Source organism: Dipodomys merriami, unplaced genomic scaffold (genome assembly GCF_024711535.1).
Source record: "Dipodomys merriami isolate MVZ:Mamm:240054 unplaced genomic scaffold, mDipMer1.0.p SCAF_19, whole genome shotgun sequence".
NCBI lineage: Eukaryota > Metazoa > Chordata > Mammalia > Rodentia > Heteromyidae > Dipodomys > Dipodomys merriami.
The window spans coordinates 30,086,345-30,105,279 of record NW_027203270.1 but is presented as its reverse complement, the minus strand read 5'-3'; the positions used below and the strand labels follow the sequence as shown (position 1 = coordinate 30,105,279).

The following is an 18,935-nucleotide window of genomic DNA, read 5'->3' as shown; positions in this document are numbered from 1 at the left end:
GAGCCACAACTCCACTTCCAGCTTTTTGGTAGTTAATTGGAGATAAGAGTCTCACAGACTTTCTTTCGCAGGCTGGCTTCAAACCTTGATCCTCAGAGCTCATCCCCCTAAGTGGTTAAAATTACAGGCATGAACCACCAGCACCTGTCTTATTTTTCTTTTAAATGCATAAACTTGTTTCCTCTTTTTAGCAAAGACATCCAGTGGTTTCTCTGTTCCTATTACTATTGCATATTTGGGAAGAGTTTCAAATTCTAAAAACTTCCATAAAGCATTATGAACTTTATGATTCTGTTTTAATAAAATCAAATGAAAAAGGTTTCTAACTATTAAACCAAAGAGGAAAAAAAAAATCCTGGCAAAATAAGATTGCAGCCCATATCAGAATAATTGTTAAAAGACAGAACCCGGCTGGAAAGATAAGCATAATACCAGCAATTAATATTCAGCATTTCACATTATAGTCAAGAGGATGTGTTTTTCTTTATGTGGCTCATAAGCTAAGAGTGTCAGGAGCCAGGTTTCTGAGCTGTCTTCTTTTTTGTGCATGAATATTAAGGAGACGAAGAAAAAAAAAAATCCAGCAACAACAATCCTACTCCATCTGTAAATGAACAAACGTCTTGATTTTATAGCTGTTTGCTTTGTAAAACTGAGGAATGAAGCAAAAATTACTGGATGCCTAAGTAACACTTTAATTCTGAATTCATTTACGCTATAGCTTATGTAGTTGTCACAAGCCATAATGCAGTATTTAATTAAAATAACAGAAGTGCATCTAGATATGTCCTGGGGTAGCTATCACCAAATTATAGTCTATGGCATCCGTATTTTATTTATGAAATGGCAGATTCTAAGGTGCAACTAGGCAAAGGCAAAAGCATCAACATTTTAAACTCGCATTTTTAGGAAGGTTCCTTTTTAAAAAAAAAAAAAATTTCCCAGCTGCGTCTTTAAATTTTTTTCTTCCTTCTATCTTTGTGAGGTTGGAGGACCCGGGTATTGGTGGGGGGCAGGGGGGGGGAGAGGGTTAGTGGGATTGTTTTGTTGTGGGTAAAGATCTCTCTTTCTTAACTCTTGCTTTTCAACTATTGACCTCCCAAGTCTTCTGGCTGTGAAATCTGTCTGTTGTCATGAAAAGGCTTGTGCGGTTCACCGGAGCCACAGCAAGCCTGGGACTTCTTAGGCGGAACTTGGACATGGATTCTAGTAGTATAGGAAAAGGCAACCTGATTCAGGCTTTCTGTGCCTGTTCCCACACAATCCTCCTCGCACCTTTTCCCCCCCTCTGTCTATAAATACCGGTTATGGTTTACACGCTTGCTCGCCCTATTTTGTGGATGTTCACATGCAGACAAACTGCTTCTTTTCATAAACGCATAGCATCTATCTTACCCGCACCCACCATCTATCTCCTCGTTCACACTGACTGTCTCATCCACCTCCTTGTCTGCAGAATTATGTTCAGCAAGGTCCCGATTTAGAGGAAATAAATAATGAAAATGGAACGGACTGGGATAGATAATCGAAACATTCAAATTGTTATTTTTCACTGGACTTTACACCAACAGAGCATTCTAGGAACACCTAGAAAAAGGTAGTGGCTGTTTCCTAAAAGGTAACGCTCCAAGAACATTCTGACCAAGTATATCTTTTTCCTGTTCCAACTGTCCTGTTAGTGGTGGTTATTTTATTTTTTGATGTTTCTAGATCTGACCATTTTGAAGTGGGAAACAACGCTGTTGCTTTCTTTCTGCTTCTTATTTATCCTGTTTATAGTGACAGGCTTCTATTTGTCATCACTGAAAAAAGAATCCTAAGAATTATAAAACAGGAACAATCAATGCAATTGCCTTTTTTAAAGGAAAAAAAAAAAAAACACTAAGCCCTTGTGGTTGCAATATAAAGATATTTTTATAATGGTATCATTGGGTCACAGCCCAGTCCCTCAGCTGGGATCTTTTTGGAGAGAGGATTTCTTCTACACATTTGTAATTATTTTAGCCCCTTTCACAGGTCACATAAAAAGTTAATTTCAATCGCTGCTAATTTCCGTCCAACAAGAGTATGGTGCTTTAAACCACCCAAAATAATTGGATTCAAAACAAATTTAGGAAATTGAGTGTGTTAGAAAGCAAATAAAAATATCCTTTTGGTAAGGAGGAGGGTGAAAGTAGTAAAAATGGCCTTTCCCCCCCCCTCTCCTTCCTTTCCCCTTCACAACTTTGCCATTAAAGTTGCACCTACAGCTAGAAGTTTGTCCGTGAAAAATGGTCATTTTGTTTCTCTGCTCAAAGAATGTTATTAAAATGCTAATTTAAAAGAAAAAGGAGTTAAATATCTAGCGATGGTGCATTCTAATTGCAACCATAATGAGCTCTCTAAATGTGCATGCCCCTGACACACACACAGAGCATAAACAGCAGTAAACAGATCATTAGTACCCGCGTTCATTTATTCTGGCGACCTTACCATGACCCCACCGAGGGTAGGGTGAAAAGCAGGTGGATCTGGCTGTGACACCCCCTAGAGGGATCCAGGAAATGAAGCTATAAGCTGTTGTCATGGAAACGCCTATGTGTGCAGATGATGTAACACACCGCCAGGCTGTAGGGCTCGGCAACTGGGACCGTTGCCCTTCCCTCTCCGGAACAATCTTGAGGATTAAATTATTCATTTCTTTAATTCACAAAGCAAAAGGAATCCTAATTTTCTTGGTGATGTGCAAGTCTTCCCCATTTATCTAAGGGTCTGAAACAGGGTGACTTGTCAGCCCCTCTTTCTTCGAAACCCCCCACACTAGCTTCCCACATTCTTGTCCCAAATAAGCAGAATCTGGCCAAATCAAGTGCGGAAAGGCTCACGAAATCTCCATTCCCAACACTGGCACGTCAAGAGAGAAATCTCAGGGTTGAAGGTAAAATTACAAATGTAAGCAGTGCCCTTTTCTGAGGAGGGCCTGTTGGCCAGGGACTAAATGTATATTTGTCCTGAGGAGGATGGCTTTGTGAGAGCCAGGGCAGGGTCAGCTTTTGGGCCCTGGGAAGAACGGAGCAGGCACTGGAAGCCATGAACATAAAGGAGAGATCGCCGGCTTCTACTGAGGACCTTGTCCCAGCAAGTGTGAGAAAAAAAAAAGAGATGTGAGAGAACCAGCAGCTGCTCACCCCTCCCATGTCCAATTGAGAGAATCCAGATTAATAAAAATAATTCTTTGGAGAATGATTGCACTCTACCCTACCCTGTTTTGCCCCCCAAACAACCTCAATAACCTTACAGCAACAGTAGAATAACTTTTCTTCTTCCTCCTCTTCTTCTTCTTTTTTTTTTTTTTTAAAGAGAGCGGAAAAGACGATCTCTGGAAATTATTTTAAAATAAAAAAAATCTCCCAGCCTGCGCCTCCCCCTCCCCGCACCCCCCCTCCCCATTGCACTTTAGATGAACCTGTGATATTGTAGCAATGGCCCTTGAAGAGCAGTGGGGAGGTGATTTAGGAGAATATTAAAGGCAATGTGGAGATTCAAGGCGCCTCTCTCAGGGAGATCTGGAGAAATACGCAGCACAGATGGGCCGAGCAGATTAAACATTTCCGTCACATTGTTTCCAAATTGTGTTGTGGTGCCTGAGGCTGGTACTGCGGTCAGAGCAAAACAGAGCGGTTGCAGAGCTGCGAGCTGCGCAGTTTATGGAATACATATTAATACACCCGTCTCACATGGCATCACAATTCTATCAGCTCTGAAATGATGCTGTCTCTATTGTTCCTCAATTGTGCATTTGGCACCTTGCTTTCTCCCAATGGTAGTGTTTACCTTCCCTTTGTCCTTTCTTTTTTGTTGTTGTTTCCTCTGTGTGTGTGTGTGTGTGTGTGTGTGTGTGTGTGTGTGTGTGTGTCTGTGTCTGTGTGTCTGTGTGTGTGTGTGTCTGTGTATCTGTGTACTGGTACTGGGACTTGAACTCAGGTCTTGGGCACTGTCTCTGAGCTTTTCTGCTCCAGGCTGGTGTTCTACCACTTGAGTCACAGCTCCACTTCTGGCTTTTTGTGTATGTGGTTAATCAGAGAGAAGAGTCTCGAGGACTTTCTGGCCTGGGTGGGCTTTGAACTTCGATCCTCAGGTCTTAGCCTCTTGAGTAGCTAAAATGATAGTTGTGGGCCACTGCACATGCTCTGTCCTTTCTACTTTAGGTAAAGTCCAAGTTGTTTGCTGTTTTGTTGTTGTTGTTTCTCCACTTTTAGCCCTTTTCTTATTCTTTCTTCGCGGGGCAGTTGAAGACTTCTCTGTCATCTGCACTTAACACAACCACTACCTGTATTTTGCACACATTTCTATCACCAACAACACCCAGTGTGTGCAGAGACCCTGAACGCATCTCCAGCCTTGACTTGATCATTGTGCCCCTAGCATGCTGTTCAGGACATGATCTTCATTCCCACTTGAGTTGAACATTCCTTCCCTTTTGGGTGCCCCCAGGCCCTCCCGTAAGTGATACAGTCTCTGCTCCTACATTGGCTCTCAGCCTGAGGATACGCTTTGTACAGTTGTGGCCATGAGCCCCCATCTGCCTTTACTGACCACCCCAGCCTTATTGTGTCCTCTGACTTGTGCTCACATATCTTCCTCTGTATGCAGGCCCATCAATCTTCAGGTTAGCTTGTTCTCTGAAATGTAACAATAAATAAAACTAGCTCAATTGAGGCAAATTTAATGATTCATTTTTATTATGATTTATAGACCAAAAGTCTGAATAATGGAAAAAAAGGAAATGATTGCCAAGAACTTTAAACACAGTATAAAACAGCCTGGAAAGGCTGCCACGGTTTTGGCCAACCACTGAGCTCCAATCCTTTCCAATGCCACTCACTGCCTGACACCTAATTCACCATTTCCTTTCTTCTTCAGGAAAATCTCTTCATAAAACTGGTTGTGTGGGCTGGGAAGGTGGCTCAGTGGTAGAGTGCTTGCCTTGCGTGCATGAGGCACTGGGTTCGATTCCTTAGCACCACATAAGCAGAAAAATCCAGAAGTGGTGCTGTGGCTCAAGTGGTAGAGTAATAGCCTTGAGCTGGAAAGCTGAGGGACAGTGCCCAGGCCCAGAGTTCAGGCCCCACGACTGACAAAAATAAAAATAAGCAAACAAACAAACAAAAATCCTGGCTGTGTATGCAGGTAGCAGAACTTGAATTCAGAGCCTGGGCATTGTCCCTTAGCTTTTATCTCAAGGCTGGTACTCTACCACGTGAGCCACACCTCCACTTCTGGCTTTGTGCTAGCTGATTGGAGATAAGAATTGTATGGATTTGTCTGCCTGGGCTCAATTCAAACTATGACTTTCAGACGTCAGACTTCCTGAGTCGCTAGGATTATAGGCATGAGCCACAGGGACCCAGTTGTTGTTTTTTTTTTTTTTTTTTAAACTACTTATGCTGAAAAATGGGTGTTTGTCTTTGGTGACCAATTCCTATTCTCAGCCATGTTTACCCAGCAGTTGGAATGGTTCTGAGTTGGAGCCCTCAATTTCCTTAATACTTTGTGATATCCTAAGGAAGTGTTATATTACCAAAGCTGGATTTTAGGAGTAGAGAACTTGTAAAAGCCAGTTCAGTTCAGTGTGTGTGTCTGTGTGTCTGTGTGTCTGTGTGTGTGTATCTGTGTTGTGTGTGTGATTTTTTTTTTTTGGCTAACCCTAGAATAATTACAATCTACTTTGCTTAGAAATTCAAGTTTTCCATCCTTACTAATGCTAATGTAGGATGCAAAGCACTAATAAGTGAAATAAGCAATCATAAACCAATACCACCAGGACTGATTGGCCTTTCCTATACATAGATCAAGCCCCTGTAAGGGGCTGATTGATTGTTCTCTTCCAGAAGAATTCTCTTGTTTACAACAGTGACATAGTGAACTTGGATAGCTAAAAGAACAAAAGTAGGAGACATTTTTCTGGCAGTCTTGTTCCATGGAGGCTTGGAGCCCAGTGCGATGTGAAAAGAGAATGTTTCTAGCAGGAACTTTCCCAGGGGAACTGAGCAAGTCAAGTAGCTGCTTGCTGTACAAGCCATCCTGTGGACCATCGTGTGGATTTAAATGGAAGCTATCAGAAGGTACAACTTGCTGGGCGCCAGTGGCTCATGCCTGTAATCCTAGCTACTCAGAAGGCTGAGATCTAAGGATCGCGGTTTAAAGCCAGCCCAGGCAGAAAAGTCCGTGAGACTCTGATCTCCAATAAACCACTAGAAAACCGGAAGTGGTGCTGAGGCTCAAGAGGTAGAGCCTCGCCTTGAGCTGAAGAGCTGAGGGACAACGCCCAGGCCCAGAGTTCAAGCCCCACGACCGACAAAAAAAAAAAAAAGAAGGTACAACTTTTCAGTCAGTGTGAACGAAGAGTCCCTTAGAGTGGAGAAGCAAGTACTAGCCATGAGAAATGGAAGAACCCTGCTACTGGATGACTTGAGCCTATGAATCTGATTCTACCATCATTACTTTTTTTTTTTAAGTAAAGGGCCACAGTCAACATACAGATCCCCACCTCTACCCCCACTGTATTTTCCCCTAATGTCCTGGTTTATGCACTATGGAAGGGTTCATTGAGAATCCAATGACAAATCTAGGCCTCACCCCAGGGACGAGACTCATGTACAGACACATGTGAAATGTTAGGCCAGTTTCAGGGAGCTCACAGATCCCTTCCAGAGAGAGACTTAGAGGTTCACAGCCTCTAGTTTAAGACTCCGTGCCCTAAAGAATGGTGAGTTCCTTTTGTTGGAACAGCCTAGGACTCACTGAGCCTAGAAATTGAATTCTCATCCCAAGACAGGATGGTCATTCCAGGTCATGTCTGTGCTACTCCAGGGGAGCCGGGGAAGAGCTTATACAAATAGGAACCAGCAGGGAGGAGAGAAATTAAAATGTAGCAATCATGGAGTAGGGGTATTTAATCTCTTTTAAGGCTTATGATAGGCGCCTGCTGGTTTTCCCCAGATATCCCCTGACACCTACTGACAGGGTATTTGCAGCATCACACAGGGACTCAGGGCCCTGTGACAGGAGGAGCACCGAGGAGGTCCATGATCATCTTGAAACTATAAACAGCAATAGGAAACCACTGGAGGCAGAGTCAAGCTGTGCGCCATGCCTGTTGTTGGTGGCCATACTGCTTTTTGTTTATAGAATTTGCTGTTGTTTTTATGGCAGGTTTGGTAGGGTTTTTTGTTTTTTTGTTTTTTGTCTTTCCTTGTTGATGGAGACTAGCTGCATAAAGCCTTTTATGGTCGTGTGCAACCCCCTCTAAACACTTTTGATGATTGCTGATGGCGAGCTCTGTCTATTTCAGGTTCAGTCAAATGAGCCACTCATCCAGGCCAATAGCTTCTCCTTCCATCCTCGTAATGGAGTCCAACCAGCCAAGTTTTCATTTGTAAGACTTCTTCCTTGAGGTAGGGGAGGGTTTGTGGAGATGGAACAAGGCTGGTGTTGAGAGAAACAGATGTTTAATCAAGCCTAGAAATATTTATGCTGAGAGCAAGCCACATGATGTACTTGTTTCAGGCAAAAGACTTCTCAAGTGTGTAGCAAGAAGCGATGTGAAGGGTTTGCTTGCTTTAGTAAAAATGCTTTTTGTGTGTGCTTTTATCTAAAGCATTTTCAGGGGACAATTCCCTCACATTAAAATCTTAGCTCTAGCCAGGCATTGTTGGCTCATGTCTACAATCTTAGCCACTCAGGAGGCTGAGATCTGAGGATGGAGGTTCAAGGCCAGCCCAGGCAGAACAGTCTCTGAGACTCTTCAATGAATGAACAAGCTCAAGTGGTAGAGCACCAGCCTTCAGTAACCAAACTAAGGGACAGCATCCAGGCCTTAGTTCAAGCCCCAGTACTGGCACCCGAGAAAAAAATCTTTGCTCTATCCTATATAGAATATGGAGTTACAGGGGGAGGTCCATGTATAATATTGTCACTTGTAAGTAGGTATCTCTACTGGCAAAGTAGAAAACATGCCCACCTGAAGGTGAGCTGCTGTCTTAGGGAATCTTTCAGTGTTTTCCCAAACATCTGGGTGAAGAGAAGCCAGACTTTGTAGAAAACATTGATCCCAGAAATTCAGTTCTGTCATCCCCTCACTAAAATCCAAGAATCAGCAACTTAATAAAAATGCAGTAAATTAGCACCTCTAGACAAGAGCAGAGTTCATTCAGAGCGGAGGTCTCCCTGGCTGAGCCAGTACTCTCTCCATTTTAATAGTTTAATAAAAATTAGCATAATTAACGAACATCTGTATGATCCAGAGTGGTGCAATTTGGCACTTGGAAACGAGGGCTTAAACATGATTGCTGTGAGTTTAATGTTGTTTTAATTCTTTTTGGCACTGTGTAGTGAAATAAACGTTTGGTGGTGATAGTTCTCGGCCGGATCTCATTTGCATTTTTCTCCCTTTGATTATGAGCAATTGTGGACTCCCCAGCAATTCATCAAAGTAGAAATTATTTTAAAATACCTCGTGGTGCTCAGGCTGGGCTGGAGCAAAGCATGGGGGGGGGGAGGGAGTGGAGAGAACGTTAGAAATTTTCCATTCATGCTTTAAACATCTCACCCTGCAGCCGCCCCCCCCCCTTTTTTTTTTCAGTATCTAGCCAAGGGATGAAATCTGTAGAAGACAGTCAGATCCCAGAACTTGTAGGTGCTTTGATTAAGCTCCTAGGCTCCCACAGCAGGATACATATGGTCTTTGAGATTCTGCCATCCTCCTTACACTTCCACTTGCTCTTTTGTTTTGAAGGGCAGAGAGTTGATTTCAATCACTCCGGCTCCCAGCACTGTGATGAGCCTACTGCATCTGCATTCAGCGGGTCAGCATTCCCCTCGAGCAACAGTGCACTGACTGCAAGCCCGGCTTTGGCTGGTGCCCTGCAGAGACTCATCTGTTTCCTGTTTGCACCCTCTTTTGAGCTGGCAGAGAGAACTCTCCCAAGGCTGGGTCTCTGGCATTACAGCTCAAGTGTGGGGGAGAGGGTTATTGGGGAGGAGGTCTGAAACAAGAGATGAAGTTAGAGGGTCTTGGGGGGGTCTGGAATACTCCCCAGGGAGATGCCTTCTTAGAACCCCCACAGGTAGCGAAGTCAAAAGCATCTTGCACATAGATGAAGGCATGTCACCGGTACAGAAGCAAGTTGTCTTTCATCAGAAAACTGCCAGGCAACATCACACTCCCCTTCCGTGTGTGAGACTGCAGAAGAGCTAAAACTAGTTCGTATGAGTTCCAGTGAGAGAGGAGGACAGGGTATGTATGTCCCCCTCACAGCAAGGCCTGGTAGATACAGACACCCTAGCAACTCAGTAAATGCAATATGATTCTACGTAAAACAACAGCAGCAGCAGCAGCAACACAGGCCTGTACAGGCCTTATGCTGGTGGCTCACGCCCGTCATCCTAGCTACTTGGGAGGCTGAGATCTGAGGATCACAGTTTGAAGTCAGTCCAGGCAGGAAAGTACATGAAATTCTTATCTCCATTGACCAGCAAAAAGCTGGTAGTAGAGGTGTGGCTCAAAAGGAGAGGCACCAGCCCTTGGGGGGGGGGAGGCAAGCAGTGACAACACAATGCCTTGAGTTCAAGCACCAGCACTGATGCACAAACATGCATGTGCACACATGCGCGTGCACACACACACACAAACTATATAAGGCAGAAAGAGCCCAACTCAAATATTGAGAAGGGGACAGTAACATAGTTTGCACCCAGATGAGCTGAAAAACATCTTGCTGTGTTGGGGGCTGAGAACTTGTGGGTAATTTCCCATGAGGCAGTGTACACTATAGAAGGAAGTTGGCCTGGAGGAGAGGGGCGGGTAATGAGACGCGATGATGTAGGAAGAGCTGGTGGACACACACGTCAGTTATTTATTATTTTTATTTTGATTTTTTGTCGGTCAAGGGGCTTGAACTCTGGGCTTGGACGCTGTCCCTGCACTCTTAGCTCAAGGTGAATGCTCTACTACTTGAGCCACAACACCACTTCCGGTTTTCTAGTGGTTTATTGGAGATAAGAGTCTCAGGGACTTTCCTGCCCAGGCTGGCTTTGAACCATGATCCTCAGATCTCAGCCTCCTGAGTAGCTAGGATTACAGGTGTGAGCCACTGGCACCTGGCTTGTTATTTATGATTTTTTTATTTTTATTTATTTGTTTTTGTCAGTTGTGGAGCCTGAACTCTGGGCCTGGGCACTGTCCCTCAGCTCTTCAACTCAAGGCTAGTGCTCTACCCCTTGAGCCACAGCGCCACTTCCAACATTTTCTGTTTATGTGGTACTGAGGAATCCAGCCCAGGTCCTCATGCATGCAAGGCAAGCACTCTACCACTGAGCCACCTTTCCAGCCCGTATTTATTATTTTTTTTAAAGGCAATTACCCAGTTCTTAAAGGATCAGCTCAATAGTCTGGCTTCTTGTGGCATTCGAGACTATTCTTGGCACTTAGAGAGAGATTTGGGAAGACTGTCTCCAAAGGCAGTTGATCTCTTCCTGTCACAAGCACCTCCATCACTGGGGATTATCCGGGAGTTCGTTGGGACTAATTCTGTTCAACTGAGACTAGAGATTCCCACTGGACCTCATTTAACAAGTACTTATTTGTTCCCACTCTATGTTGGATACTAGGGTGATGACTCCAGGAAAGGTGGTGACCTCATTTCCAGGAAAGCACAGGCATCACCGACATTCAGACAGACAGACAGATTTAGGAATTAAGCTCTGAGCCCTGTGACAGAGAGAAAGGGAGGAGAGGCTGGGGTGGGGGGCAGGAGGGGGGGTACAGAGGAAAAGATCCAAAGTGAGACATGCCATGTTCCATGGGAGTGGCTGAGAGCATTATTACAGGTACACCAGATTTAGGGGTGAATGGCAGTGTTATAGGAACTAAGCAGAACCAGCTCATGCAGGACCTCGTATACTTCGTGAAGATGACACAGAGCGGCGGGAACCTACTAACAGGCTCCAAAGAGCCATGCCATGATCAAGGAACATTGCAGGAGTCTAGTTATAGCATGAAGAATGGAGTGGAGAAGAACAGACACTGAGAGCAATGTGGAGATTGTTTCTATAGTCCTGATGAGAAGTGATAATGACAGGACTTTAGAGTCACTGGCAGCGGGGATGGAGAGAAGTCCATAGATTCCAGTCAGACTGTGGAGAGAGCTAACAGGACTCAGGATTGCTTGGAACAGGCAGGGTAAGGTTGGGAAGGACTCTGGATTTCTAATCTGGATATCTGAATGCATTTTAGGACCACTCATGGAGGTAGAGAACACGGGAGATGAAGATAGTTGGGGAGAAAGGGTGAGGAGAGAGGCAGGCTGATGAGTTAAATTTTGGACATATTGGATTTGAACAGGCTGGTTGATATGCACTTGGGTAGTAGGGCCCAATACTTAGATCTTAGCTAGAATGATTAACCAGTCATGAGTCAATAATACAGACATGGTGGTTAAACTACAAAGGTAGTTGGATTTCTAGACAAAAGAGCATCAGAGCCAGGTGCAGGTGGCTCACTCCTGTAATCCTAGCTACTCAGGAGGTGGAGATCTAAGAATCGAGGTTGGAATCCAGTCCAGGCAGACAAATCTGAGAGACTCGTGTGTGTGTGTGTGTGTGTGTGTGTGTGTGTGTGTGTGTGTGTGTGTGTGTGTGTGTGTGTGTGTGTGTGTGTGTGTGTGTGTGTGTGTGTGTGTGTGTGTGTGTGTGTGTTTTGGTACAGGGGCTTGAACTCAAGGCCTGAGTATTTTCCCTTTGCTTTTTCACTCAAGGCTGGTACTCTACCATTTAAGACACAGTTCCACTTCTGGCTTTTTAGTGGTTATTTAGAGATAAGAGTCTCACAGACGGGGCTGGGAAGGCGGCTCAGTGGTAGAGCGCTTGCCTTGCATGCCTGAGGCCCTGGGTTCGATTCCTCAGCACCACATAAGCAAAAAGAAAAAAGTCGGAAGTGGTGCTGTGGCTCAAGTGGTAGAGCGCTAGCCTTGAGCTGAAGAGCTGAGGGACAGTGCCCAGGCCCAGAGTTCAGGCCCCATGACCGGACCAAGAAAAAAAAAAAGAGTCTCACAGACTTTCCTGCCCATTCTGGCTTCAAACTATGATCCTCAGATCATAGTAGTTAGATCTAAGTAGCTAGGATTACAGGTCTGAGTCACCAGTGCCTACCCTCTTTTCTCTTCGAAGGCAGAGGAGTTTTCTGCTAAGATGAAGGGGAAGCAACAGAGTTGGAGATGGGAAATTCACTCTCTAAAGACAAAAAGATAAACCAGATGTCTACAGATCCCCAAGCTAATTTTCTTTCCTTTCTTTTTTCCCCCTAAAACTTATCAAGTGTTAAAAAAAAAAAAAAAAAAAGGCAGGGCTGGGAAGGTGGCTCAGTGTTAGAGTGCTTGCCTCCCAGGCATGAGGCTCTGGGTTCAATTCCTCAGCACCACATAAGCAGAAAAAGCCAAAAGTGGCTCTGTGGTTCAAGTGGTAGAGCACTAGCCTTGAACTGAAGAGCTGAGGGACAGCGCCCAGGCCCAGAGTTCAAGCCCTACAGCCAGCAAACACAAAGCAAAACAAAAAAAGGCAAATAGCCCCATGGTTGCCCACATGGCTTGAAGTGCAATCTCTAGGCCCTTGCATCCTACATGATATTACTGGTGGTTCTGGACACCTCCCCCTTCTTCTAGAGAAAGAACCTATGCTTTAAAACACCAATTGCATAACAATTCAAGACTGTCACATCCCCCCAATACAGGACAGGACAGGGAAGGACAGTCCCCATGTCACACCTGAGGAAGGCAAACTAGAAGAACCCAACACTCATGGCTACTAAATGATCAAGCAACAATTAGTTCCCGGTCTTTCTGACTCCAAAATCCATTACTCTATTCTGTAAGCTCCCAAGGAGCAAGTAATTCTCTGCTTCATAATTCTACACCCATGTGAGCTCAACCAGCACTTTGTAAATAGAGGATGCCTGATATAGTATTGATTTGAACCATGACCTGACTCCCTAAGTATCTTGAGTGTTCTGGCATTTTTGTAAGTGCCTGATATGCTCTAAAGAAGCTAGGATTCTGCTTTATTTTAAATAAATAAATACATAACTAAAAAGGCCTGGGTGCTGGTGTCTCTTGCATGTAATCCTAGCTACTCAGAGCCTGAGGTCTGAGGATCAAGGTGCAAAGCCATCGTAGGCAGATAAATCTGAGGCTCTTATCTCCAAGTAACTATCAAAAAGACAGAAGTGGCTCAAGTAGTAAAGTGCCAGCCTTGAGTGAAAAGGCTGAACTCAAGATTTTGAGTTCAAATCCCAGTGTCAGCACCAAAATAATAATAATAGTAGTAGTAGTAATAACCATTTAATTAATTAATAACCATTTAAATTCACAGTAAGCTTCCAATAACACAGGACAATGGCAACATGAATGTGTTTGCTTCCCTCCTCTAGATCACTCTTTTAAATTTAACAATAGCATCAAAGATGTTGAGAGTTTCCATATTGATGGTGCCAGCAAACCCCACACCGAATAGGCTCCTAGAAGCATGACCTAACTGAAACGCTTTTCTTTTCATTTCTTAGGAATACAACATGTATGGCTGGTGGGTAGGAGAACTAAACAGCCTCGTTGGGATCGTACCGAAGGAGTACCTCACCACCGCCTTTGATGTAGAAGAAAGATGAAGCCAGGTATCAAAGCCATAGGCAGTGAACTGCTCTGAGTTCAGTGGAGTTTGTCCGCCATGACTTCCTTTCTCTTCCTTTCTGAGGGTTGACAATGAAGTAGCTTTCCTTCAAAAGTAATGCTAATGAGTCAATATGGAACAAAAATAAGTCCAAAATTGGTTTCCCCCCCTAAGTTTAGGATTGGGTTCAACTAAAAGTGTCAGAAAATGTAAAACACAGAAATTAATGTCATTCTTTTATTAAAAAGAACTGGGACCAGTGGCACCCACCTATAATTGTAGCTACTTAGGAGGTAGAGATTGAGAGAACTGCAATTCAAGATCAGCCTAGGCAAATAATAATAATAGTAATAATAATAATAAACAGCTATCAAGATCCTACGTTTCCAGGAACTGGTGGCTCATGACTGTAATCCTAGTTACTCAGGAGGCTGAGATCTGAGGATTACGGTTCAAAGCCAACCTGGGCAGGAAAGTCCATGAGACTCTTATCTCCAAGAAACCACCAGAATACCAGAGTTTCCAAGCCAGCCTGGGCAGGATAGTTCATAAGACTTTTTTTTTTTTTGGGGGGGGGGGGTCATGGGGCTTGAACTCTGGGCCTGAATGCTGTCCCTCAGCCCTTCAACTCAAGGGTAGCGCTCTACCACTTGAGCTACAAAGCCATTTCTGGTTTTCTGGTGGTTTATTGGAGATAAGAGTCTCACGACCTTTCCTACTTGGGATGGCTTTGAACTGCAATCCTCAGATCTCAGCCTCCTGAGTAGCTAGGATTACAGGTGTGAGCCACTGGCGCCTGGCTTCACAAGGTTCTTATCTCTAATTAACTACCCCCCAAAAAAGCTGTAAGTAGAGTTGTAGCTCAAGTGATGGAGATCTATCCTTGACCAAAAAAGTTCAGAGACAACACCCAGGCCCTAAGTTCATGCCCCAGGACACCACACACACACACACACACACACACACACACACACACACACACACACACACACACACACACACACACACACACACACACACACACACACACACACACACACACACACACACACACACACTGTAAAGGATTTATTACTAAAGAAAAAGAAAAGGGCTGGGAAGGTGGCTCAGTGGTAGAGTGCTTGCCTTGCATGCATGAGGCCCTGGGTTCGATTCCTCAGCACCACATAAGCAGACAGAGCCAGAAGTGCCACTGAGGCTCAAGTGGTAGAGCACTAGCCTTGAGCTGAAGAGCTGAGCAACAGTGCCCAGGCCCAGAGTTCAGGCCCCACAACTGACAAAAAAAGAAAGAGAGAAGGGGGGGGTGGGAGTTGTCCCAAGGTACATCTGAGACTCTTGCCACCAGGATAGTTTATTGATCCCCAGAGAAACTCCCACAGGAATAGCATCCAAGCTAAACAGAGTTTTGTGTGTGTATGTTTTAATTTTTGGTACCAGTTCTGGGACTTGAACTCAGGGCCTGGGAGCTACCACTGAGCTTTTTCACTCAGGGTTGGTGCTCTAGCACTTGAACCATGGCTTCCGGTCCAGCTGTTTGGGTGATCAGTTGGAGATAAGAGTCTCACAGACATTCCTACCTGGGTTGGCTTCAAACTCAATCCTCAGACCTCAGCCTGTGCGATTACAGGCAAGAGCCAGCAGCACCCAGCACAGAGTGGGTTTTGTTTGATTAGGATAGTGGTGGTGGGTACCCAAGACCAGCTCGATATCACCAGCTCCATCTTCCGGCCTGAGATGCGAGCAGCGTCCGTTGCAGGGGGGAAGGGACGGCATCACTTGTGACAGTGATACAAGCTGTCCTTGGAGTGTGCCGGGCCAGGGCCTGTTCTAGTGTGCAACAGTAGCTGAGTGAATAGATAGATAGATCTTACTCACTGATGCCGGTGCACAACCATAAAGCAGCAGCTCAGGCCTGTCGCTCAAGGTTTGACTTTATGACTTTTTTGATTAGGACTTTGTTTCCTGGCCATGAATGCAGAAGGGTTGGAATTTTTCTGGCAAATCAAAACAAATTTACCCATCTTTACTCTGCTGTTTATTTAAAGTTGTTTATCTCTGCTGGGCACCAGTGGCTCACACCTATAAATCCTAGCTACTCAGGAGGCTGAGTTTGCAGGATCCTGGTTCAAAGCCAGCCTGGGCAAGAAAGTCTGTGAGACTCTTATCCCCAATTAACTGCCAGAAAACCAGAAACCTTCAACAAAAGAACACAGGGACAGCACCCAGCACTCTCTCTCTCTCTCTCTCTCTCTCTCTCTCTCTCTCTCTCTCTCTCTCTCTCTCACACACACACACACACACACACACACACACACACACACACGTGGTTTATCTCTGCATTTTCTATAACCCAGCTATTCCACTTCTAAGGATTTATTCTACAATTATCCTTGCACACATGCTGAATGATGCACACAAGTTTATATGTAATAGCAAAGGATTGTACATGGCCTAAATTCACTCTAATACATTTAAAGAATTAAGCAAGACCAGGCCGGGTGCTGGTGGCTCACGCCTGTAATTCTAGCTAATCAGGAGGCTGAGATCTGAGGATCACAGTTCAATGCCAGCCTGGGCAGGAAAGTCTGTGAGACTCTTACCTCCAATAAACCACTAGAAAACTGGAAGTAGTACTGTGGCTCAAGCAGTAGAGCACTCACCTTGAGCTGAAGAGTGCAAGGACAGCACCCAAGCCCAGAGTTTAAACCCCATGACCGATTAAAAAAAATTTTTTTAATAAAAATAAGCCAGACCAGGCATTGGTGGCTCACACCTGTAATCCTAGCTACTCAGGAGACTGAGACCTGAGGATTGGGGTTCAAAGCCAGCCCAGGTAGGAAAGGCCGTGAAACTCTTATCTCCAATAAACCACCAGAAAACTGGAAGTGGTGCTGTGGTTCAAGTGGTAGAGTGCTAGCCTTGAGTTGAAGAGCTGAGGGACAATGCCCAGGCCCAGAGTTCAAGCCCCATGACTGACAAAAATGAACAAAAGAAAAAAGAAAAGTTCCCATAAGACTCTTAGCTCTACTTAACCACTCAAAAATTGGAAGTGGTGCTGTTGCTCAAAATGGTAGAGTGCTAGCCTTAAGCAAAAGAGCTCAGGGACAGCACCCAGGCCCTGAGTTCAAACCCCATGACTGACAAAAAAAAAAAAAGCAAATGATAAGCTTGGCAGTGGTGGTTCACGCCTAGCCGCTCAGGAGGCTGAAATCTAAGGATCACAGTTCTAAACCAGCCGGAGCAGGCAAATCCAAGAAACTCTTATCTACAATTAAGCAGCAAAAAAAAGATGGAAATGTGTGACTCAAGTGGGAGAACATCCATCTTGAGTGAGGATAAAAAGAAAGATCCAAACAAGAACAAGAAGACAGCTCAATCCCCAGCACAATTGCATGCATGCGCACACACAGAGCAATGAAAGATAGGCCAAATTTGTCCCATTGTATAAAAAGGAAGTAGAGCAGTCTTTACCTCCTATTTCCTGATGGCAAATTCTCTCTTTCTCCCTCTCTCTCTCCCTACTTTAACATTACTATACTAAATTCTTACTAAAACATTAAAAAAAAAACACAGTAAAATAGGGCTGGCAATGTGGCTCAGAGGTAGAGTGCTTGCCTAGTATGCATGAGCCCTAGATTCGGTTCCTCAGTACCACATAAACAGAAAAAGCTGGAAGTGGTACTGTGGCTCAAATGGTAGAGTGCTAGCCTGAGCAAAAAGAAGCTCAGGGACAGTGCCCAGATGCTGAGTTCAAGCCCCAGGACTGACAAAAAAAAATAGCAAAATAAAATTTAAATGAATAAAAAAGGGAGTAGAGACTATGCCTATTTATTTGTATGTTTCTGAAATCCTTCTGGAAGGAGGAAGAAAATGATAATATGGGTTCCCTCTGAGAATGAGAATCTATAAGATGTGTTGGGAGGGAAGACTTTTCACTCCTATTCACAGTTCTGTAGTCTGAATTCTAAAACTACGTTTATGTATTTCCCCTTTCTAGGAGCCAACCTCTTGCTGTTCTGCATTAAAGAAGAAGCAGACCATCTAGAGCTCCCAGTCACCATTTTGGCCATGGCCTCTCTCTTCACAGACTGAACCAAGTCTCAGCTACCTTATCTGAGATCCTGCTCATCAAGCAGGATACACTAAACCATAACTCATCACTTATGTCCCTCTCTAATAGCATCCACACACTCACACGTGCTTTTTCCATGGCTAGTCACAAGGAAGAGAAGGAGGAGGAGGCAATTTTGAGAGGAGGTTGTTGGCTGCCTTGTAAAGCACAAATAAACTTCAGAGTCAGGTCTTTGTCTTGTGTGATGGTGTGGAACTCCTTTCTGAAACATAGCAAAATACTGCCTCTGGACATTCATACCAGCTCCAAACAAAGTAGAAAGGGTAGCTGGAGCTGGTGGCTTATGCCTGTAATCCCAAAGGAGGCTGAGATGTGGAGGACTGTGGTTTGAAGCCAACCCAGGCAGAAAGTTCATGGGACTCCATCTCCAATTAAACAGCAAAATGCTGGATTGATGGATGCGGCTCAAGTGATAGAGCACCAGCCTAGCAAATTTAAGGCCCTGAGTTCTAACCCTAGTACAAAAAAAAAAAGTGGGAAGGGAAATTCCAGAGGGAAAACAAAGCTCAGACAGGGAAGGAAACTTACAATTAATTGTCTTTTATGACAAGTTCAGCCATCTGCTAGTTGGTTTCAGGTCTGCTGCTCAGATTTCCTTTGAAAAAAATACCTAGTTAAGGTACTTTGTTTTCTGTGAAGAATCTCTGAGACAGCCAGAACAAGGCCTGGGAATCAGCACATTGGACAGCTCCCCTTCCACCTTGGGTTAACTCTGCTGTGTTCCCTCCCACAAGTCCCAAATCAGGGCTGAGGAAGAGCATTGAGGTGAGTCTCTAATAGAAGACTCTCAGTTCCTCTAGCTTCTCACATTCAAGCTATCTTCCGTTCTTACATCCAAGAGGCAGCAAAGCAATGCTTACTATCAGAAATTCTCTGGATTCCAATGGTTCATGCCTGCAATCCTAGTAACTCCGGAGGCTGATTCCTACCTGGAGGATCTCACTCTTTAGCCAGCCTGGGCAGAAAAGTCAATATGATTCCAGCTTCCAATAACCAGCAAAATACCAGACCGGAGATATGACTCAAGTAATAGAGCACCAGCCATGAGCAATCAAGCTGAGAGCTCCTGCATTCAAGCCCCAATACTAACACGCACACACACACA

General features: G+C 44.5%; 1 protein-coding gene across 3 annotated transcripts in view; it reads left to right on the top strand.

Moving 5' to 3' along the window:
- Positions 1–18,003, top strand: part of Skap1 (src kinase associated phosphoprotein 1) — a 270,881-nt gene extending 252,878 nt beyond the window's left edge. For all 3 annotated transcript variants that reach the window (XM_070028251.1, XM_070028253.1, XM_070028252.1), the window contains 2 exons: positions 13,595–13,702; positions 17,696–18,003. In XM_070028251.1, coding sequence (XP_069884352.1) covers positions 13,595–13,680 — 86 coding nt within the window. In that variant the 3' untranslated portion in view covers positions 13,681–13,702; positions 17,696–18,003. The remainder of the gene's footprint in view (positions 1–13,594; positions 13,703–17,695) is intronic.
- The last annotated feature ends 932 nt before the right edge of the window (positions 18,004–18,935 follow it).